Raw genomic sequence first — 22,367 nt, 5'->3', positions numbered from 1 at the left:
TAAACTTTAATTTTAGTAATACTCTTATTTTTGCTTTTTATTTTAAAGGGAAAGCCTCAGAATTTTTTTCTTTTCTTTTTCTTTTCCTTCTCTCCACTGGGATTTTTGCTTTTTCCATCCATGTTTTTGGACTACTCTGCTTTTTCTTTTTATTATTGAGATTTACTAATTGGATTAAGGTGTGAAGAACCTGAAGAAATTTTTTCCCTTTCTTTTGTTCTTTTTTTATTATTATCTTTGGGCTTTTTTCTTCTCTTTCTATTTTTCATTTTTTATTGTGGATTACTTCATAATTGGATTAGGGTCTAGAAGAACCTGAAGAATTTTCCTTTTTCCTTTTTCCTTTTTACCATTGGGCTTTTCACTATTGGATTTTTCCATTTTGGATTATAATTGGCTATTCTTTCAGTTGGATTAAAATTTAAAAAGAATTTGAAGGTCTTGAATCATCTAAAATGAGCAGGAAACCCATACCTTCTGGCGTCTCTACCTCTACTTCTGCCTCCCCACCAGCTGGAGGACAACGTTTAATTCAGACAATGTTGAAGCAAGATAAAGAACAAGAAAAAGTGACCTTACAGATGATTATGCAAGGAATCCAAGATCTCAAGATAAAAACAGATACTATCGAACAAAGAACAGAGAAGACTGATGAAAAAGTGGAAGCTATTCAACAAATGATGGTGAAGTATGATGAGAGATTCCAAAAAATTGAAGAAGAAGGTAAACAAAGAGAGGAGAAGATTGGAAATATTGACAGCAGATTAACAGTGGTTGAACAAGATAAAAGTGGGATGCTGAGGTGGGAGATGGAGAGGTCAGAATTTTATCTCAGATTTCAAAATATAGAAGAAGAAAAAGGACAAAATTTTGGCTGCAATAATGATAGAAATTTTGGCGGATGCTTTGGAAATTATAGAGGAAAAGATGATGGATGGAGTAGATGAGGTATACCGAAGTTTTACAAGATATGCGATGAGAAATAACTTACCAAGGAAGTCCATATCAGATTTACCAAAAAATCCATCAAAACATAAATATTACAAGCGGTAAGAGAGAAGACGTTGAAATACAAAGGCAAAGAGATCGTGGTTTTAAAACAAATACCCAAAAGAGTGAGAGAGATGAGAAGAGAATATCGATTCCTGACCAAAATGCTATTGAAAAGGAGGTGAATTATAGATGGCTGATTCCAGAAGGATTAATGTTTACGTGGCAAGAACAGAGACATAGAATTGATTCAATTGAGAAAGCAGAACTTTTTTACGCAGAATTTTTTGGAAGGAGAGAAGAAGAGGCAGAGAAAGAGGTCTCATTGATTGAGTTTCAAGAGGAACAACTGGGGATTGAAAAAGAAGAAGGCGCACTAGGTGGACAGGTGGATATCAAAGAACAACGTGAAGTAAGATCCATGAGAGCTGTTAGACCTAAATACAAAGCATAATCATGGAAGAAAAAAAATTGATTACAATGAATATAAATGGACTCAACTCAGCTGTTAAAAGAAGGAAAACTTTTCATAAATTAGGGAAATTAAAATTTGATATAATTTGTCTACAAGAAATACATATTAAAAAACAACATGAACAATTGTTAGTACAGCCAAAATTAGGGAAAATATTTACTTCTTGTTCTGTACAGTCATTTACATACTTGTAAACGCCGCGCGGTGATTGGTCAAGACGCACGGTGAGCTGATTGGCCGAGCGAGCGCACTGATTGGCTCGCTCATGAATCTCCCGCGATTGGTGGAAACTAATCGCGGGAGATTCAAAGCGGTGCCATTGGCCGCGGCCACCGCGGCCAAGGAATAAAAGCCGCCGCTTTTCCCTTTGGAACCGAGCAGATCTCAGGAGCTAATAAAAGAGCTGAACTAAGTCACTGGCTCCGAGTCTCTTTCCGCGACGGACATAACACTGGCGACGAGGATGGGATCCCAAGCCTGATCCCCATCGAACACGTGTCCGGAGGAAACGAGACTGACGAGATGGCCAGCATCGCACCGCCTGCGCCGTTCAACCCAGCTACTGAGGATTGGGAATTGTACACCGACCGATTCCTGATGTTCCTCGAAAGTAGCAACCTAAAGGACGCAAACGGGCAGAAGAAAAGAGCCGTCTTTCTAACACACTGCGGGCCCGCAGTGTTTAAGATGGCGAAAGCCCTCGCGAAACCCGATGACGTGAAGACGATGGACTGGGCCGATCTCGAGCCGTTGCTCCGGAACCACTATGCCCCGCCGTGCCCACCCTCATCAGGCAACACGACTTCTACTGGCGAGACCAGAGAGCGGGCGAGAGCATCAGCGATTTCGTGGCTGACCCACGAAATCTCGGGGCATGTGTGGGTTTATGGACATGGACGAGGCACTCCGAGACCGCGCTGTCCTGGGGCTCAGAGATCCGGTCCTACAAAGCCGACTGATGGCGAAAGGCGACATCGCCCTCGCCGAAGTCCTTGCAGACGCCACCGCAGCCGAAGCGACCCGGAAATCGGCGGCTCGAATGCAGAGACCAACCGAAACCACCGAGGCAGGTACGGCAACCGAGGCACGCTCCGAAGCAAGCCACCGAGAGACCATCACCACACACCATGGCGACCTCGACTCCGTTTCCGACACCACGGATGAGGAAGAGGACATCCATCGACTCCAGACGGAACGAGACCGGCACGATCGGCGGAGTCATAAGTCGGGACTCCAATGTGCCGGGTGCGGAGGCGACCACCCTCGATCGGAGTTCCGATTTTTCGATGCAATATGCCGGCACTGCGATAAAAAGGGCCATATCGCCAGAGTCTGCCAACTTAAGAAAAACTACAGCCCCCGGCGATGAGACAACAGCAACCGGAGATGAGACGGCACCCCCCCCCCCAGGCCCAGAGACCGCCAAGCCGAAAATCGTTGGAACCGAGACGGACGGGGCCGCTGAAACAGCGAGAACCGGCAGAGAGAGGAAACCCACCAGACGGTCGCCATCGGCCATTCGTCCAGCGCAGACACCCGGAAGGTATATATGGAAGTGGGCATCGAGGGCGAGCCATGCAAAATGGAAGTAGACTCTGGGTCCTACCTCTCCATGGTTGCATGGCGGGAAATCAAGCGCCTGGTGCCCAAAATCCAAAGAAGGGGACTGGAAAGCCAGAAACTAATCCTCAAGGACTACCAAGGTAATCGCATCCCGGTAGTCGGAACAGGACAGTTCGAAATAACTTTCAAGGGGCACACAGCAAGGCTCCCACTGACGATCGTGGACCGAGACCGGCCCAGCCTTTTAGGACTGCAATGGTTCGCGCCACTCGGAATCGAAGTGACGGGCATCGACCACATCGGGGAGGCTGATTGGGAGGAGCAACTCGCAAGGGACTTCCAGGAAGTGTTCGACGGCACCCTAGGCAAGTACCGAGGGCTCCCTATTTCCTTCAGCCTAGACCCCAGCATTCCCCCAAGACGCCTAAAACCACGGCGGGTACCTTTCGTGACTGCCCAAGATCGATGAGCAAATAGACAAGCTCATCAGACAAGGGGTCCTCGAACCAATTGACCACGCCTGGTGGGAGACCCCCATAGTCACCCCAGTCAAGCCCGATGGGTGGGTGAGAATCTGCGGGGACTATAAGGCCACCCCTCAACTGCGCTTTACAACAGAGCGCCTACCCCGTCCCAGTAGTGCAGCATCTCCTACACTCACTGGGGGGAGGCAAGGTTTTTGCAAAACTCGACCTGGCGCAAGCCTACCAACAACTGCCGGTCGACGCAGAAACTGCCGAGGCACAAACCATAGTAACCCACTGGGGGGGCTTTCCGCTGTAAGAGACTCCAGCTTGGAGTCAGCGTGGCCCCAGGAATATTCCAGAGCCTCATGGAGAGACTCCTGCAAGGAATCAAGGGGGTGGTGCCCTACTTCGACGACGTACTGGTGTCGGCAGCCAACCAAAAAGAACTGGAGGGTCACCTGAGGGAGGTCCTAACGAAATTCAAAAATGCGGGGCTGAAGGTTAAAAAGGAAAAATGCCAATTACATACCGAGAGGGTCGAATTCCTGGGGTACCTTTTAGATCGGCACGGAATTCACCCAACCGAGAAAAAAATCAGAGCAATAAAGGAAGCCCCCAGGCCGAAGAATAAAACAGAACTACAGGCATTTCTAGGGCTGCTTAATTTCTATAATGTTTTCCTGCCCCAGAAGGCGACCGCAGCGGAGCCCTTGCATAGACTTTTGGACAAGGCAACCCCGTGGACTTGGGGGAAATGCGAGGAAGCCGCCTTCAACAAAACCAAGGACCTACTCACCTCGGATGCCGTCCTCATCCAATACAAGACCCTACCGCTAACAGTCACATGCGACGCATCACCCTTCGGCATCGGCGCCGTCCTCAGCCACACTCTCTCCGACGGAAAAGAAGCACCCATCGCCTTTTTTCAAGGACCCTCACCAAACCGGAAAGAAACTACAGTCAGCTGGACAAGGAGGCCCTGGCTATCGTTGCTGCCATCAAAAGGTTCCACAAATACATCTACGGCCGGACGTTCACCATCGTCACCGACCACAAGCCGCTGCTGGGAATCCTGGCAGGAAACAGGGCCATCCCGAACATTCTATCTCCAAGAATGACAAGGTGGTCTGAATTCCTTGCCGCCTACAGCTACCGGCTCACACACCGACCCGGTAAGACAATCACCCATGCAGACGCCCTGAGCCGCACGCCGCTACCTGACTTGGACACCGACCCAGCACCCACGACGGCCACCCTTAGCATAGAGACTCTGCCCGATCTATCCGTAACCGCGTCAGACATTGCCCGCGAAACTAATAAAGACAAACGTCTGGCGCGAGTGTTACCTTGGGTAGAGAAGGGGTGGCCCGAAAAGGACGACGACGAAACATTCAGGACATTCCGGAACCGGCAAACAGAACTGTCATTACAAAAAGGTTGTTTACTTTGGGGGGATAGGGTTGTTATTCCGGAAAAATTACAGGGAAAGGTATTGGAATTGTTCCATGAGGGGCACCCAGGTATCGTTAGGACTAAAGCCTTGGCCAGAAGTTACGCCTGGTGGCCAGGGATAGACAAATGAATCGAGGCTTGGGTGGCAGCATGCAACCGATGCCAGGAAACCAGGCCCAGCCCCCCTGCCGCCCCAATCCTGGAATGGGAAACCCCCAGGGGACCATGGTCCAGGATTCACATAGATTTTGCCAGGCCCACGAAAGGGCACACCTTCCTCATTACGGTAGATGCTTACTCCAACTGGTTGGAAGTAAGCAATATGAAAACTACCACCACGGAGGCCATTACCAAGGAACTCAGCAAGCTGTTCGCAACCCACGGCCTCCCAGACGTCATCGTATCCAACAACGGGCCCCAATTTACCTCGCTAGAATTTGACAAATTCCTAGCGGAACGGGGGATACGACACGCGTTGACAGCGCCGGCACATCCGGCGGCGAATGGGAGGGCGGAACGGATGGTTCAATTTACAAAAAAAACAATCCAAAAGATAGAAAACGGGGAAATCCAAGAGAAAATAAATAAAATGCTTTTTTTTTTTGAAACAAATTTTATTAATTTTAAAGACAAACAAACCATCGTTATCCATTAAGTACACAAACCTCTCCATTATTAATTTTACAAGTCAGATAGAATACTATTTTATACAACATAATTCTATTTTTCACCATTTCAATATAACCATATAGATATCTCTCAACAAATTTCTCATTATTTCTTTTTTCTTATTCAATTTCATTAATTATTATTAATTTTCTATATTTATCCAGTTTATAACCATCATCTTCATTCCTCTCTGTCTTGTTTAACATTATTCTCATCCAACATTCCTCCGAGGTTTTATTAATTCTCAAAGAAAACATAGACACACAAAACACAAAAATATAAAACTTCTTTTAAGAAAGTAGTTTGGCCCCAGATTACCTCTCTTTGTATGGACTTCAATTAAATTCGTGCTCATCTTATATGCCATTACCTATCTTATTTACCATTCTATATCTTCCATATAACTTCTCCCCACTTTTCACTCTTCTTATTTCTATTTTATTTAATTCATTTTAATTTAATTCATTATATTTGTATTTTTTGTCCATTCTTTCCAAATTATCCATTTATCTCATTCCCTACAGCAAGTAAAGAAAAAAAATTTCCCTGAAATCCCTGATCAAGGTATGATGCCTTTCTATCCTCCCCTAAATTAATATTTAAAATAACACCTAATACCCAATCTGATTCTGCTTAGTACATTCAACCTACTAGTCTCTAAAGAAAAAAAAAATAGTAAGTCCACAATAATATAATTAAATAATAAATCTAAATTTTAAATCTTATAGCCTTCCAATTGTCTATTTCAAGAAACAAATGCTACAATAATGAGTTTATAATAAGATCAAAACAACAGTAAATTAGTCTTTTCAATTAAACTCAATATTTTAAACATTCCTTTTAATCTTTTGTTAAATTTTAAAATCTATCATTACTAAACATTTCAGATTCTTATAACATTCTAATTTTCTATTTCTAATACAAATACTACCATACCATCTTATGTACCTTGCAGAATCTTCTTTTTAAAGAAATTATACATTACCCTTTATCCCTAAAAAAAATTCCTTTTTTCCCATCTTGTTTTATACCTTGCGGCTTTTCCCTCCCTTTTCCTTCCTTTCTTATCCCACCTAACCTTTTACCTCCAACTTCCCTCTCTGTTGTATTCCTTTCTCCTTTTGCTCAGTAACATTAACATTGAATTGGTTTTGCATCTTATTTTTCCTTTCTTAAGTATTTTTTAGGTCTTAAGTCCTTCATTTTCCTTCCTTTCTTTCTCCTTTCTCTCTTAACTAAATTTTTAAATTCATCGAAGATGGCGTCTTCTTCTTCTTCTCCTTCTTCTCCTTCCATTTCCTCCATCTGTTGTTGTATTTGATAATTAACAAACGCCATTTCTAGAGAGAGAAAGGCTTTTTTCACAGCGTCCTTTCTTTCTTCATATTCTCTAAGTTCATCAGCAGATACAGCCATTCTTTATTCTTCTTCTTAAAGCAACCAAAATGTTTCAAAAATTAGAGCAATTCCCCAAAATTCCAGAGAGAGTTAATCAGTCCAAACAAAACACAAAGTTCTCACTTTCTCTTCCTGGTAAGGTATCAAAGGGAAAGGAAAAAACCTCCAATCTGTATTTTAAAACCTTGTTGCAATTAATTTCTGGTCTCAAGATTTTCAAGACATCTCCTCCAACAAAATCTTAATATATATATTTTGTCCTCTTCCTTCCCACTTATAACAAGAAGCCAAGTCTTTACCTTTTATATATATAAAAAAACAGGTTTCTCAATGGCCATTTGTTGATTCCATAAGGAAGGAGAGTAAACTTTCCCTTTCAGCACTCAATTTTGCCGCTTGAGATCCTCCTCTGGAAACAAAGTATTTTTCAGAAAACCATCGTTCTCAGGATTAAACGCCTCTTAAAATCCTGGGTCAGCCACAAAAACTTTCTCTTTACCACTTTCTCCTCTCTTCCTCCTGCTCAGTCTTACCCAGCTGCCGGCTTCTTTGAGACGGCCATTACAGACCGCCGCCTGACCGTCTTGGGAAAGGGGTTTTTTTGCCGGCTGGGAAGGGGGTCTGCAACACCCCAAACCCCTCACCAGCTCCTCCTTATCTTCGGCTGCTTCTTCGTAGAACCTTAGCCTCCAGATCTATGGATCGAGGCACCAAAACGGCTAGCGCGGCAGGGATCGCGCAGGATCGCAAATCCCTGCCGCTAGCGAAGCCGACAAACCGGAAGTGAATAAATGCTTTTTATACAACACATAACCCCAAACACAACAACTAACAAAAGCCCGGCAGAGCTATTAATGGGGAGGAAATTAAGATCCCCACTGACAGACTGCATCCCACGACAACCCAGAAAAACCCCAAATTCCTCAAGCAAAGACCGAACATTTAAACCAGGCGACGCCGTATACGCGAGAACCTTACCGGGACCCATTCTGGGTACCAGCAACCATAACCTGGAGTGACAGGTCCCCGCCGTACCGGCTACAGACAACCGACGGACGAGCATGGAAATGACACATCGACCAATTAAGGTCAAGAACAACCACGGGAAACACAACCGACACACAGACACAGACACAAACCCAGAAAAAAAAGGGGACCCCCCCAACACAAACCAAGAGGGGAGGGAAGACCCCAAGAACCAACCCACACCAGAAAGAAACTGGGAATACTCACCAACAAGCAGCCAGCTCGAAGCCTCACCAGGGAGAAGCAGCCAGGCCAGCTCAACCAGTCCAGAAAGACCAGGCAGGAGCGGCAACAACTGCAGCTCAACCAGCCCGGGTAGACCGGGAGGGAGCTGCGACGAAAGGCCCGGCTCACCCTTCCAGACGGTTCCATCGACGAGGCAGAGAGCGACACAGAACCCGACCGAACCAGCCGGGAGCCAAGCACCAACTAACCTGTGCAGGTCAAGTAGACAAGTACGAAGCCCGCCTACTTACAGGACTACGTCACGTGAGGACCATACCAAGAGGGGATGGGTGTTCTGTACAGTCATTTACATACTTGTAAACGCCTGCCGGTGATTGATCAAGACGCACGGCGAGCTGATTGGCCGAGCGAGCCGCACTGATTGGCTCGCGCAAATCTCCCGCGATTGGTGGAAACTAATCGCGGAGATTCAAAGCGGTGCCATTGGTCAGGTCGCCGTGGCAAGGAATAAAAGCCGCCGCTTTTCCTTTGGAACCAAGCCGATCTCGGGAGCTAATAAAAGAGCTGAACTAAGTCACTGGCTCCGAGTCTCTTTCTGCGACGGACATAACACTTCTTTGACTCAATGTAAGAAAACAGCCCTTTTTGTGTGCAGAAGAATGAGGCAAAATTAAGCCAACTAATCCTGAAGGAAGAGAACCTTTAAATTGAGATGGAACTATTTTAACTTCCAAAAGAAATTTAAACTCAATTTCCTCTTGAGTGATTAAATCAATCCCAGCGCTACCAGCTGTGGCTGGGGAGGAGTGAGAGAGACTGCTGGAGGAGTCAAGTAATATTTGCTTCCAATCTTCAGGAATCATTGTATAACCATTTTTTATTCCTTCTACAAGTCCTCTTGTAAAATTACCACTAATCCCATAGTCTGTAACTACCTTTTAAAAACTCTCTTAATATCTGATAAGGCAGACCCTCCCATTCTGCTACTTGCAGTCTAAGCTGTGGCCCCTGACCAGGATGATATTGTACTGGACAAACAGACAGTAATTCTGCAAGTTCTGTTCCTGAGACAGAGGCATCCTTTTTCTCAACCATTTTCTGAAAAGAAGACTGAACAATAGAGGCAGGAGGCTTTTGCCCTGTATCTGCAGAAGCTGAGGGAATGGAAGACATATATTCAGGTGAAGAAGGGGAACAAATGACAGCATTAGTATAACGTGAAGGTGGAGGTGTTAAAAGAGAAAGTTCATTGTGACCAAATTTTTCAATTGCATACCTACATAAATGCCACACCTGCAAAACTTCTATTTTTGCTCTAGGTTCAGTATGCAATGTTTTCCCTATACGTTCCCAATCAGTTAATTTTAAAGACCCCTCTTTTGGATACCATAAGCACTGAGCTGCAATCTCCTGGATCATCCTTAAGAGATTTTTCTCTGGTACCTGAGTATTATTTTTCTTCAACAAATAGCCTAATTCATCTACATGCTTCCTTTGTTCCTCAGAAAGCGAAGACCCCATACTTACAAAAAACAAAAGGTTGAAGAAACCGCAAAGGGTTGAAGGTGCACCAAATCCTTGTCGGACGAAGTAAGAGGGTGCCTGTTCATGCGCCACTTGTTGTAATGATGAGGCAGTCGAGGTGTTTGATCATGATCAACTGAATCATGATGAACTTTATTGGAATCTAGTCTTGCATTTATACACATTTTTAGTTATCCTCCAACATTGGTTAACTTTGGTTTCTGCTTGACTTTTCGTTATTGTTCAGCATAGTAACTAACACAATTAATGATCTCTAGTCAAAGTCCAACATATGTTTACTTCCTCTCTCTAATCCTCCTTTAGATGAGTAACTTTTGTCTTCTCAGCTGCCTGTTGTCTTTCCTGTTGTCGCCTTATTCCTTGGATGGCTCCAAAGACCACAAAGCTAGAACTTCTTGGAAAAATCCATCACTTGTTTATACCAAGAACAATCCAAGTTCATTTGCTTAATTTTCATGGTCCAACTCTGCCCTTTTCATCCCAGTTTCATGGTGGGCAACACCCATTCAGCAAGGAGACGTAATGGTGAAGCCACTGGATGCAGATGTTTGCTTGTTATGATACAAGAGTGTTGCGTTGGTCTGGCATGAGTGAGCAAAGAGATGGGATTCCCCTGCTTCCTCCCTAAAATATTTTTAAATAAATACTTTTCTTCCTTATCTGCATGATTGGCCTTCAGGGGACATGATTGTAGATGACCAGGGAGAAAAAAAGGGAAGATTACCAAGTTTATGCAGGAATCCTCAGATCTAGCTTTGCTTTCGCTGTGACCACTTGACTTTAGTGAAAGCATACCTTTTACTAGATGCAACTCGACTGCAAATGGAGACGAGTCTTTCTTTCCTGAAGGTCCAATCTGGGCCGGGCCTGATAACCACTCACCTGCTTGGCTGCAATGTCTTCTCTTTGGCTGTGGGTGGTTCTCTTGTGGGTGTCCATGCATCTGGGAAGGGTGAGGAGACAGGAGATATCAGAATATCTCAGAATATCTCGGCTGGGCCCAGGAGTTTCTGGACGAAGCTGCTTGCCACTCATTGCCTCTTCCTTCTTCTTCTGAAAACATCATCAGAAAACTCAAAAGGCCAACAGTAACAATGATTTGGGTCTTATTAACCAGAGCTGGGGAGGAGAGAGATGACTGGAGAATATTGGAGGGCCTCTTCTAGAGGAAAGGATGAAAACAAACAAACAGAAAGAAAAGTGAAAGCTTTCAGGCTTTTTTCCGCCCACCTCTTCATTTGTGGCCCAAAATGTCTTCATCATCAACGTTTGCTAGGCCAGCCCCTTTTGGCACCCCAGGGACCCCCACAGTTGCATTCAGCAGGCAACTTGAAGAAGAAGAGGGTGTAAGTCCATCAATGGGGATTGGACAGCCACTTGTCTGACATGGTATAGGGCAGGGGTGGGATTCAATTGTTTTAACAACCAGTTCTGTGGGTGTGGCTGGGTGGGCGTGGCTTCTTCTTTTTGCAGCACCCCCTTGTTTTTGGGCCTCCTGGACCTCAGGGAAGCCTCCTGGGGGTGTTTTTGCTCCCAGAAGTCTTCCCTGGGGCCCAAGAAGGCACAAAACGGAGCACAGGGTGGGGCGCGCAGCATACATACACATCCCACACCCCCTTTTGCCTCCTGGGCCTCAGGGAAGCGTCCTGGGCAAAGCAGTAAGACAGCGAGGGGGATCCCGGCACAGCTGATCATCGGGAAGGGAAAAAGAACCTGAAAAGATTCCTTCAGGAGTGACTGGGTGGGGAAGGACGCAGTCAGTGATGTCGGGCAGGCGCAATAAAGACTGACTGGGAGGGGAGGGTGGAGAGGGGCGGGGCCAGCCAGGGGCACGATTTGCCGGCTCTCCGAACTGTGCAGAATCATAACAACCAGTTCTATAGAACCGGTCCGAACTGGTAGAATCCCACCTCCAGTATAGGGTCTCCTGCTTGAGCAGGGGGTTGGACTAGAAGACCTCCAAGGCCCCTTCCAGCTCTATTCTGATTGGTTAATAAAGGGCCAAGTCCAGCAAAAGGAGCTGGAGACTCACCGAGAATTCCAATCCCATCAAGGAGTGTCCAGAAGACTCCACGGCTTTGATCCCCAACCTGTGTCCCCTGAGCATGTACAGTCTTCCCTCTCCTAAAGATAGGATTTCTCCTCCTCTCTTCTACAACCCAACGCCTGGCTCTTAACACAGCAATGGCAGAGCCAGGAGCAAAAAGGAAAGAAAGAAAGAAAGAAAGAAAGAAAGAAAGAAAGAAAGAAAGAAAGAAAGAAAGAAAGAAAGAAAGAAAGAAAGAAAGAAAGAAAGAAAGAAAGAAAGAAAGAAAGAAAGAAAGAAAGAAAGAAAGAGCACAGTCCCACCTAAAAGTCTCAACCAGAATTCCTCTCGTTCCTGAGGTTTTCTTTTGCACAAAATGTTCCCTTTCCTTCCTTCTCTTTATTTATATTTGTATCCCTTTCATTCTACCACACAACACACAACACACACACACACACACACACACACCCTCTGTTCTTACCTTCTGATCCCGGGCTTGCTTTTTGCTAGTCATCTTGTACAACTTATGTACTTTCTTGGTGTTAAATTCAGTAAACTTGGAGGCAAATACCCATAGATTCCTGAAAGGAGGTGAACAGCTATTGTAATTTTCTCTTTTTTAGGAGCTGGGCCAGAAGCCCAGACTTTTCATGCCGGAGGAAAGAGATGCCCCAAAGAAGCAGTGATGGAGAGATGCTTTCTTCTGGGGCCCAAAAGTTCCCTCTTACACAAAAATGTCTTACTTCAAACTTGAGTGATGAAGACTCCCAAGATAAAGTCTGCAGAGTTTGATGCAAGCATGGCATGACCAGTCTGCTACTTTTCTTGACTACTGCAAATGCCGGTATTGTGGTTTTCTAGGGGTTTGGACTAAAATGTGGATTTTGTTTTTAACACTCATATTTAACAACATATTTCCACATAGGGGAATTCAACAATTGGAGACGGCATCTCATTTGAGGCATTGCAGCAGGTATTCAAGGGGAGTTGGACTGTTTGCTTGTGGCTATGTAGAGATTCTAGGCGATTCCTCTTTTAACTCCATCCCCAGGTTCTGCCTCTTCTTCCCCTAGACCTCCAAACTCAAAAAGACTCCTGACTCGCAAATCTGACTGCAACATCTGGACAAGAGAGAGGGGGAGAGAGAGGGAGGGAGAGAGGGAGATTGCAGAATTGGTGGGCAGGCAAATCACCGTCTCCATTCTTCAAGAACTTCCTGTTCAGGGTGGATTTTCAAACATTCAGCCATGTGGTCTCCTACCTTGAGCAGGCAACTCCGACTTTGCTCCAGCTGCTCTTCCTCTCTAATGGCTTTTTTTCTGGCTCATCCAGATGCTTCAGGGACTTCTTCACTGGGCTCATCAGCTCTTTGCACTTGGGAGACAGAAAAAGCAAAGCTCCATGTGAGTCGCACATCAGAAGGAAGGCGAGGAAAGGGAGACCCCGATTGAGGCAACCTTTTGAGGCTAGGGGCCCATTTGAATCTGGGGGAGGGGATCTGCTGTGGGCACCCTCTCAAAATGGCAGCCAGAGGAGTCTTCCCCGTTCCCAAGACAAGTCACCAGGCTACAGAGAGGACAACGTTGGAGTGGGAGGTTCCACTCTTGCAAAGCAGACTCTCTCTTTTCATCCCATTCTCAGAAGATCTACAATTCTCCTGTGTTAGAGGTAAACTGGTTGTGGGAAAAGTCCTTTTCCGTTGAGATGAACCTGCCAGGGACCGTGTTTGGCTTTCCAGCATGTCAGCCACCTTAACTGAGAAGGGGAAGAAAGTGAGAGGGCGAAGGAGCCTGAGGTGTATCCAGAGAAACACCTGGAGCCACACGGTCTCAGGCCCCAGGTGGCTGGGCAAGACCAAGCAAGTGAAAGCGATCCAAAGTTCAGGATGGGATTTAACGCTCGTCTGGGGAGGCCCTAAAATCTTGGAGACGGTGCAAGAGGTTCCCCACCTTTCTTGAGGCGAATTCATTCAGGTGGAGGAAGGGAGCTTTTGTTTCGATCCAGAGGGACCGATCGTTTCATGAAAGAGGCAGTCCTCGACTTACAACCATGAGAAGCTACAGCGGCATGAACCAAGTGACTTATGACCCTTATGGCCGTTGCAGCATCCTCCTGCCACTAAGAGATGGCAGGGGGTGTTTGAGGTGCCGGCCCGCAGGTCACCCCATTGACTGTTGCACTACTCTGAAACCGGCACCTCGAATACGGCAGCACATTGGGAAATTAGAGCAAAGCCGCCGCGACCACATTCGAGGCACCGGCTCTGGAGTGGTGCAACAGTCAATGGGGTGAGCCTGCAGGGCCGGTACCTTGAACGCCCCCTCTGCTGCCTCTTAGTGCCCCTCTGACGGCCCCCCTTGGGGACGCTAAGAGGTGGCAGGGGGCATTCGAGGCACCGGCACCACAGGCTCACTCCATTGGGAAGAGAGTTTAAAAGAGATGCAAGCTGAGTGCGGTGTCTGCTGGGAGCAAACGTGAGTTTACCTTGTGTTGACTTTGCTTATCTGTGTTCCTGGCGTCTTCCCAACCGTGTTGAGTTATTGCCATGCCTTCAAGTCTGGAATTCCTTCTCCTGCCCTGCCGAACTAATGACCTCCTCTTGCCTTGATTGGACTTCTAGTTACAGTGTTTGTTGACCACGTTTTGGTCTTGATTCTCTGCAGCCAAAGGCTGTTCCTGGGAGAGTTTTCCTCCAGCCCAGAAGGTAACCACGACATTGGGGGCAAAGTTGGAGCTAATAAAGGGACTCCTACTGATTATCTGACTGGGTTGCCTTTGGGCCACGCCCCTTTGGGTCATCACGGTTAAAAGGTGCAGGTGTGAATGCAGCCACTGGGGAAGAGACCGGGTTCAGTGGGTCGTGTGGATCTCACAAGAGTCAGTCGGGTGGGGTGGTAGTTGAATCCCAGGGGGCCCTGAGTTCCAGTCCTGCCTGGGGTGCCAAGCCAGCTAGGAGGCTCTGGACCAGCCGCTCTCTCGGAGCCCTGGGAAAGAGGCATTGGCAACCGCTTCTGAGCAGCTTCCCCTGGGGGCTTCCGGGCAACCTTCCCGCCCAGCTGGGCGAGGCTGAGGGGCCTCTCTGGGCCTGGCTTCTTCCTCGCTGGTCAAGCGGCCTCCAACGGGCTGGATTCGGATAGAGTTTGGCAGGGGGCTGTGCTGTGAGGAGGGGGCACACAGGGGTCCTGCAGTGCCAGGGGTCTGCAGGGGTTCCGCCCCCTCCCTAGTGAGGGCAGGGAGGGAGGGGGCCTGGGGGAGAGGTTGTTTCACTTCTGATGGCCATAAGAAACCAGGGTTCCTGCATTCTGCAAGCTAGCCAATGACTGAGGGTCTCTTCAGGGGTCTTTGTTGTTCCCCAAAATGGAGGCAGGACGTGGAGAGGGGCTGGTCTGCATCCGAGTTTTTCAAACTTGAGGAGGAATGGACTTCAACCCCCAGAGTTCCCCTCCCAACAGTGCATGGACTTCCTCATGCTGGGCAGGGAATTCTGGGAATTAAAGTCCCTTCATCTTCAACTTCCAACTTTGGAAAATGCTGGTCTCCCTTCTTCCCTTTTGTGAGGAGTTAAAGCCCTGCACCAAGACTTGGCTAACTCACAGGTTGCTCAATCTATTTTCTTTTTTTCTCGGTCTCTCCCTCCCTCCCTCTCCCGCTCTCCCTTCCCGGCAACCCCGGATCCCCCTTGGAAGACCGGGAGGAAGAGCGCCCCCTGTGGGAAGGGTGAGGCAGCACTCCAGCGGGACTCCAGTAGGGGGCGGCAGAGGCCTCGGAGCTGGCGGACTTCTGGCACCGTCGGGCAGCGCGAAGGGAAAGGGGGGGATTTGGAGAAGGCGGGAGGGGGGGCTCCAGGCGCACTGCCAGCCGAGCCGTCGAAGAGAACAGCGCCCCTTTGGCCCGCTCCCTCCGGCGGCTCCTCTCTGGCCTTTCAGCGGCGCTTTGCCCCCCCCCCCCCGCCCGGTGCTGCCAGGTTCCCTCTCATTCCCGCCCTTTCTTCAAGGCCCCCTGCTCCCCAAGCGCTCTCCTTCCCCCCCCACACGGCCCCCTGCCCAGACCCCTCCCCCAAATGCTCTGCCCCCTGCCCCCCCCTTCCCGCCCTCCCAGACAGACAGCCCGCCTCTCCCCTTCTCCTCCCCCCCGCTTCCTTGGCCCGGACCAGCCACCCCCTCCAGGGACCCCAAAATCCTCGTCCCTCCCCCCTCCCACAGACCCCTCGCCGCTCCTCTCTGAGGGGAGCCAGAGCTCTCAGCCCCCCCCCCCGCACGCTCTTTCTCAGCTCCTGTCTGGGTCAAAGGCGCCTTTTCTTTTGAGCGTCTCATCCAATCACAGCGCTCCTTGTTCCTTTCGGGTCTGTGGTAGAACGAGGAGAACGACAGTTATCATGACGGCGCCCCATCTTAGTCTCTTCCAAGGAGGCTCCATTGTCCCATGAGGAGAATAACGGTCATAATCGGGGCGTAAAATATGATGGATATTTTAAAAAAAGACCCGACACAGACAGTGCACTGTCGCTGTAGAAATGGAACCTGATGTACGATACAGGAATAAAATAATTTTAAAAATCCATGCAAGTCAATAGCCACCAGCATGTCTTATAATGGATTCCATAGTAAATGTTTTGCTATGTGGAAAAAGCACAAAAAGCCGCAAACACAATTCCCTAAATAATAGGGGGAGGGGCGGGAGGGCTGCTGAATCCCCCGGGGGAGCCTCTTCCTCAGCGGCGGGGCTGCTCTGGAAAAGGGGCGCCAGGCGATCTCCCCGGATGGCGGTCCTGGAGGCAGCCCCCCCTCTGGGTTCAGTGGGGTGGGCAGGGAGGGTCCCTCGGAGAGGAGGGGGGAGGCTCCTGCAGGTATCCCGGCCCCGTCCTGTCCCCGGCCTTCCAAGCGGTGGGCAGCGGCTTCCTCTCCCGCCAGACCCTCGCAGCCTCCGGGCCCTGGGGGATCGTCTGGATGGCCTCGCAGACCTGGAAACGGAGGCCTCGTGGGGTGGGGGGTCCTCCTGTCGCTCAGGCGGGCCGGTTTCCGGGGCTGTCCGGGTGACTGGAGCCCACGGAGGTCGGACGGGGAGGGATCCGACGGGGAGGGATCCGCGTCCCACCTGAACCCCAACGCAAGGCAGGTTTCTCCCCCCGGAGTGGCTTCTCTCCTCTCTCTCCGCCCCCGAGGCTCCCTCGCCTCCTCCGGGGTTGCCGCCTGGGGTTGGCGGGAGGAAGAAGGGCCCGACTCTGGGGGGGAGGAGGGGGCAGCCACGGGGCCCCTCAGCCCCACAGCCAGGGCGAAAGGCAGGAGCGGAGGGTCCCTCGGCTGCCCCTCCTGGCTGCTCAGCCCCGCCGCCCCGGAGGAGAGACTGGGGGGCAGAGAAGGCCGGGGGTCCTTTCAGAGCATTTGGGGGGCAGTTGGGAGCTCTTGGCAGGGAAGCGGGTGGGGGAGGGGGTGACACTTGACCCCCTCCTCCCAAGAGAGGGTGGGCTCCCCTCCCCCCCCCAGGGAGGCTCCCCCCCACTGCTCTGCCGCCCCCAGCGCTTCTCCCCCGGGGAGATCCAGGGCACCCCGACCGTCCCTGCTGCCCCCAGCCCCTCTGTCTCCCCCCTTCCTTTGGAAAGAAATCTCTTTTTCCTCCTTTCAGCATTTGGCTTCATTCATTCGGAGCCTCCGATTTCCTGGTTTCCCTAAAAATGGGGGTCTTTCTGCTTTTGATATTTGTCTCTCTTGTCTTCTTTCAGGTTATCGGGGTCTTTGTGCAACCATGCTGGTTCCTTCTGGGATCCTCCTTCCCTTCCCTTCTTTCCCTTTCCTATTCGTTTTCCTTTCCTTTTCCTATTCCTTTCCTGCTTCCTTCCTTATCTATTGACTTCAGTTCCTTCCCATCTTCCTCTTCTGCTTCTTCCTTTTCCTTTCCTCCTCCTATTTTTTCCTTTCCTTCCCTTCCCTTCCCTATTCCTTTTCCTTCCCTTCCCTTTCCCTTCCCTTCATCTATTGACTTCAGTTCCTTCCCATCTTCTTTTTCTGCTTCTTCCTTTTCCTTTCCTCCTCCTATTTATTTCCTTTCTTTTCGTTCTTTTCCTTCCCTTCCCTATCCTTCCCTTTCCTTCCTTCCCTTCCTTTCCCTTTCCTTCTATTCATTTTCCTTTCCTTTCCTATTCATTTTCCTTTCCTTTCCTTTCCTTTCCTTTTCCTTTCGTTTTCCTTTCCTTTCCCTATTCGTTTTCCTTTCCTTTCCTATTCGTTTTCCTTTCCTTCCCTATTCGTTTTCCTTTCCTTCCCTATTCATTTTTCCTTTCCTTTCCTATTCGTTTTCCTTTCCTTTCCTATTCGTTTTCTTTCCTTTCCTATTCTTTTCCTTTCCTTCCTATTCTTTTCCTTTCCTTTTCCTATTCTTTCTTTCCTTTTCCTTTCCCTTTCCTATTCGTTTTCCTTTCCTTTTTTCCTTTCCTTTCCTATTCTTCCTATTCTTTTCCTTTCCTTTCCTATTCTTTTTCCTTCTATTCGTTTTCCTTTCCTTTCCTTTCTTTTCTTCCTTTTCCTATTCGTTTTCTTTCCTTTCCTATTCGTTTTCCTTTCCTTTTTTCCTATTCTTTCCTTTCCTTTTCCTTTTTTCCCTTTCCTATTCTTTTCCTTTCCTTTCCTATTCGTTTTCCTTTCCTTTTCCTATTCTTTTCCTTTCCTTCCTATTCGTTTTCCTTTCCTTTCCTATTCGTTTTCCTTTCCTTTCCTATTCGTTTTCCTTTCCTTTTCCTATTTGTTTTCCTTTCCTTTTCCTATTCATTTTCCTTTCCTTTTCCTATTCCCCTTTCCTTTTCCTATTCCTTTCCTCCTTCCTTCCTCATCTATTGACTTCACTTCCTTCCCATCTTCCTCTTCTGCTTCTTCCTTTTCCTTTCCTCCTCCTATTGATTTCCTTTCCTTCCGTTCCAATCCTGCCTTCAAAAGAAAAGCTCCATGGGTGACTTTGAACAATCCTCAGGGGAGTCTGAGTTCCCATGGAAAGACAAGGGGGAGAGACCCGTCCACCTCCTTTGGGGGTCTCTCTGACCCTCCCTCCATTTCTTCCCCTCTGCTGGGACTCGGGGGACCCTGAGCGGGTTTCCCACCTGCCTCCGTCCAGACCGTTCCAGGCATCCTGGCTGGGCCTGTCGGTCAGCAGAGGAGCCGCTTTCCCTCTGGCCCCAAGTGGGCCCCCCTCCCGTCAGACTCGGGGAAGGAGGGAGGGGCAGGAAAGATGGGGCTCAGGGGGGGGGAAATCTGAGGAACTGGGTGGTGGTGGGGCTCATGGGGGGGGGATGAGTCTGCCTACTGAGATGAGGTGGACCCTGTTCTGTCTTTCAATTGCTGGCTGAATATAAAGACAGTCAGGCAAACTCTACAAAGGCTTCCATACAAAGTTTCTTTATTGCATCACAAGGCATTCTTAAGGTATAACTCACAGTTATGTCGAGATTCATCTAATGTCCAAATCTTTGCATAGCTGACTTCATAGTGTGAAAGTATAGTGATCTTCATCCCATAATGATAGAGCAAAGGGTGAGACTCCAGCACGTTGCTGGGGTCCAAGCAAGAGGAAAGGCAACTCCCCCAACCCAACCAAGGGTCAATTCAGTGACCAATCAGGATTACAGATGTGACCACATGACATGAACTACATTTCCCATGATGCATTAACTACATTTCCCATGAGACATTCCCTTAAGGGGACAGCTCCCAATTACCAATTAACTATATACTGTCTGGACAGTACAGGCCAGTTGCTTTCGTGGTGTGGAGACAATAACTTGGTCCTCAACACCAATAAGACCAAGGAGCTTATAGTGGACTATAGAAGGAACAGATCAGACCTCCAGCCCTTGCTTATCAATGGAGACCGAGGGGAGCAAGTGGCCAGTTGTAAGTTTCTGGCCGTTACCCTAAAAGAGGACCTGACCTGGATGCTCACATTGCAGCCCTGGTCAAAAGGGCCCAGCAGAGATTATACTACCTGAGGCTTCTCAGGAAACAACCACTGAATGGAAAACTGCTGGTGACCTTCTACCGCTGCACCATAGAGAGCATTTTAACTTATTGCACCTCTGTAGGGTTTGCCAATTGCACAGGGGCAGATAGGAAAGCACTCCAGAGGGTGAAGGTCATTGCCCAGAAGATCGTGGGTTGCCCTCTCCCCTCTTTGGAAGAGCTTTACAGCTCCCACTGCCTTAAGAAAGCTCAAAATATTCTCAAAGATCCATCTCATCCTGGAACCCTTTTTTTGAACTATGACCATCTGGCAGATGGTGCAGAATAATAAAAACGAGGACAAATAGGCTGAAAAACAGCTTCTATCCCAGGGCAGGAGCTCTGTTGAATTCTGCTGTATAGTGCGGTGTTGGTGTGGTGTCATGGGTGGGGTTTCGGTTCAGTGTGTGGAGGGTGAAGGATGTTTGTGTTTATTTTCATGGTCATGATGTGCACTGAAGATTTCGTTGTACAAGGTACAATGACATTAAACTCAACCACTGTCCCTTTTTCCCTTCCCTGCAGAGGGGAGAGAAGGGCGGCCTGGAGGGGCCTTTCCTGCCCCCCAGAAGCCCCTCCTGCTCCTGGGAAGCTCCCCCTCCCTTAGCCGGGCCCTCCATCCTGGTTCCTGCCCCTCCACAAGGGGGGACTTTGTTCCTGGGAGCCCCCCCACTTGGCTCCTCTCTCTTGGGGGGACAATGGAGGCCCAGGAGGAGAGACCAGGGTCCTTGTCCAGGCGCTGGGGGGGAGTCGCAGCACTTTGGGTGGGGGGCTCCGTTATGGTCGTAAGTTGAGGACCCTCTAGAGGCTCATTTGGAGGCCTCCTTCCCAAATGGGGCAGCCACATTGAACACAAAGACCCACAATGGCGACCAAAGGCCCAGAGTGCGACTGTGACGAAGCGAGGCAGGTGGGGCCTCCTGGGACTTTGCCGCCTTCCTTACCTGGGCTGGGTCCCCACTTGGATCCCCCAGAGAGAGAGACACACACACACACACACACACGGAGTGTGGCTGTTGGGGGCTGTGCAGGGTCCCTCTTGCCTGGGGATCCCCTCCATTCCAGCCTCCTCCGGCCTGGGAGCCAAGGAAGGGGGGTGGAAGGGCTGGATCCTCTCCCCCTGCGGCCCTTTTGCCAGCCCTGAACCGGGAGGAGGGAAGGGATCTGGGCCAAGCAAAGGGGAAGGGAGGCCTTTGCTCCATCCGGTCTTGGCCCCAGGAGAGGCGGGCAGGGAGGCCTGGGACAGGCGGGGGGCCTGAGCAGCTCTGCTCCCCAGGAAGGAGCCTCCTTCTTCAGCCGGGCAAAGGCCTCCCCTCCACCCCCCAAACCCAGCTCCCGTCTCCAGGGACAGGGGGCCGGGAAGGGATCCAAGTGGGACCCCCAGCCCCCCACCTGAACCTCGGGGGACCTTCCTGCTCCGGCCGCAGAGGGTGGGGGAGGCAGCCCCGTTTCCCAGGGTCCCTCCTGGCAGCCCCCTCCCTGAAGTGGGGGGCTGGGGAGCCCCAGACTGGCGCTTCCTCCTTCCTGGGGGCTGCTTGTCCTGAGGCTGGGCCAGAGTCCCCCCAGGCCCCTTTCCCAGAAGGACGGGGGGGCTTCCCCTCCCTGCTGCTCTGCTGCAACCCCCTTTCCCTCCTGGGGCTGGCATGGTGTCTGTGGGGAGAGCAGGGAGCCCCCTTCAGCCCCCTCCAGACAGGGAGAAGCTCCCTGGGTCCAGGGGATCCTTTCCTCTCTCCAGCCGATCGCAGTCATCTGGGATCTCTTTAGGGGAAAAACACCTCCAGATTAAAGGGAGTTTTGGGGATGCAGCTGCCCCTCTCCCCCCCCCCCCCCAGATAAGCCGCCTTCCACCAAAGTCAGTCCTGGCTGGGCTGGTTCTTCCTCTGCTTTGCAAAGGGGGGTTTCCCTCCTTTCTCTTGGCCGGAAAGGGTCCACATTCTTGGGCCTCTGCCCATCTGCTCCGTCCCTTTGGGCAGCTCCGGCTCTCCTCCTCCTCCTCCTTCCGGGGTCCCTGGCTGAGAGGGGCGTCCCAAGTGCCTGGGATCCGGCCCCTCCAGGCTGGCTCTTCAGGGCCACGGAAGCCTCCCTCACATGGCCCCGGGGGTGGAGGGGGCCTTGCCAGGGTTCCCGGCCTTGGAGCTGGGCAGAAACGGCCCTTCCCAGCCCTCTCCCACCCTCTGGGCCTCCCACCTGCGGAGGGGAGGGGGATCCAGGCTGAGTCTCGGACTGGACTCACCCACCAGCCTCACAGTCCAGCTGAAGGGCCGGAAAGGGCCAGGCAGGCAGATGGACACACACACACACACACACACACACAGAATGGGGGGAGGCTGGTATCCCACACTCCCAAAACGCCCCCCTCCCAGTCTGTGCATGGGACCCCCAGCAATGCTGCCATCAGCTGCTCCCCTGCAGGGAAGTCCTGGATTGTCTGGGGAGGGGAGGAGAGGACAGTGGCCACTCCCCCCCCTTTGCTTGGCATTTGTGGGGAGACCCCTAAAGGCGAGATTCCTTCCCGGGGCTCCCAAAGAGCATCCAAACGTTCCTGGCATCAAGTGGGAAAGAAGCCTAAAAGGAAAGAAACTCCTGCA

General features: G+C 49.8%; 1 protein-coding gene across 6 annotated transcripts; it reads right to left on the bottom strand.

Moving 5' to 3' along the window:
• Positions 1 to 10,126: 10,126 nt before the first annotated feature.
• Positions 10,127 to 21,372, bottom strand: LOC148128467 (ATP-dependent chromatin remodeler CHD1-like). 6 transcript variants are annotated; one of them, XR_015746381.1, is made up of 5 exons: positions 19,218 to 21,351; positions 13,059 to 13,171; positions 12,541 to 12,918; positions 12,279 to 12,378; positions 10,127 to 10,930 (listed from the first exon to the last, which is right to left on the bottom strand). XR_015746381.1 is itself a non-coding variant. In XM_087949043.1 (4 exons), the coding sequence occupies exons 1-4, from the start codon at positions 14,342 to 14,344 to the stop codon at positions 10,742 to 10,744; spliced, it is 468 nt and encodes a 155-aa protein (XP_087805169.1). In that variant the 5' UTR covers positions 14,345 to 15,772; the 3' UTR covers positions 10,127 to 10,741. The 6 variants fall into 6 exon arrangements, 1 of the variants encoding a protein (XP_087805169.1); XM_087949043.1 differs by lacking the exons at positions 12,541 to 12,918; positions 19,218 to 21,351 and adding an exon at positions 14,282 to 15,772 and having other exon boundaries at positions 10,127 to 10,933; XR_015746383.1 differs by lacking the exons at positions 12,541 to 12,918; positions 19,218 to 21,351 and having other exon boundaries at positions 10,127 to 10,933; positions 12,991 to 13,723.
• Positions 21,373 to 22,367: the final 995 nt, after the last annotated feature.

This window comes from Notechis scutatus, unplaced genomic scaffold, assembly GCF_049901735.1.
Source record: "Notechis scutatus isolate UNSWTSFEM ecotype Mainland unplaced genomic scaffold, rNotScu1.2 NSCUSCF57, whole genome shotgun sequence".
In the NCBI taxonomy this organism is placed as follows: Eukaryota; Metazoa; Chordata; class Lepidosauria; order Squamata; family Elapidae; genus Notechis; species Notechis scutatus.
Note: the sequence above shows the minus strand (reverse complement) of the source record. Positions and strands in the feature narration are given on the sequence as shown.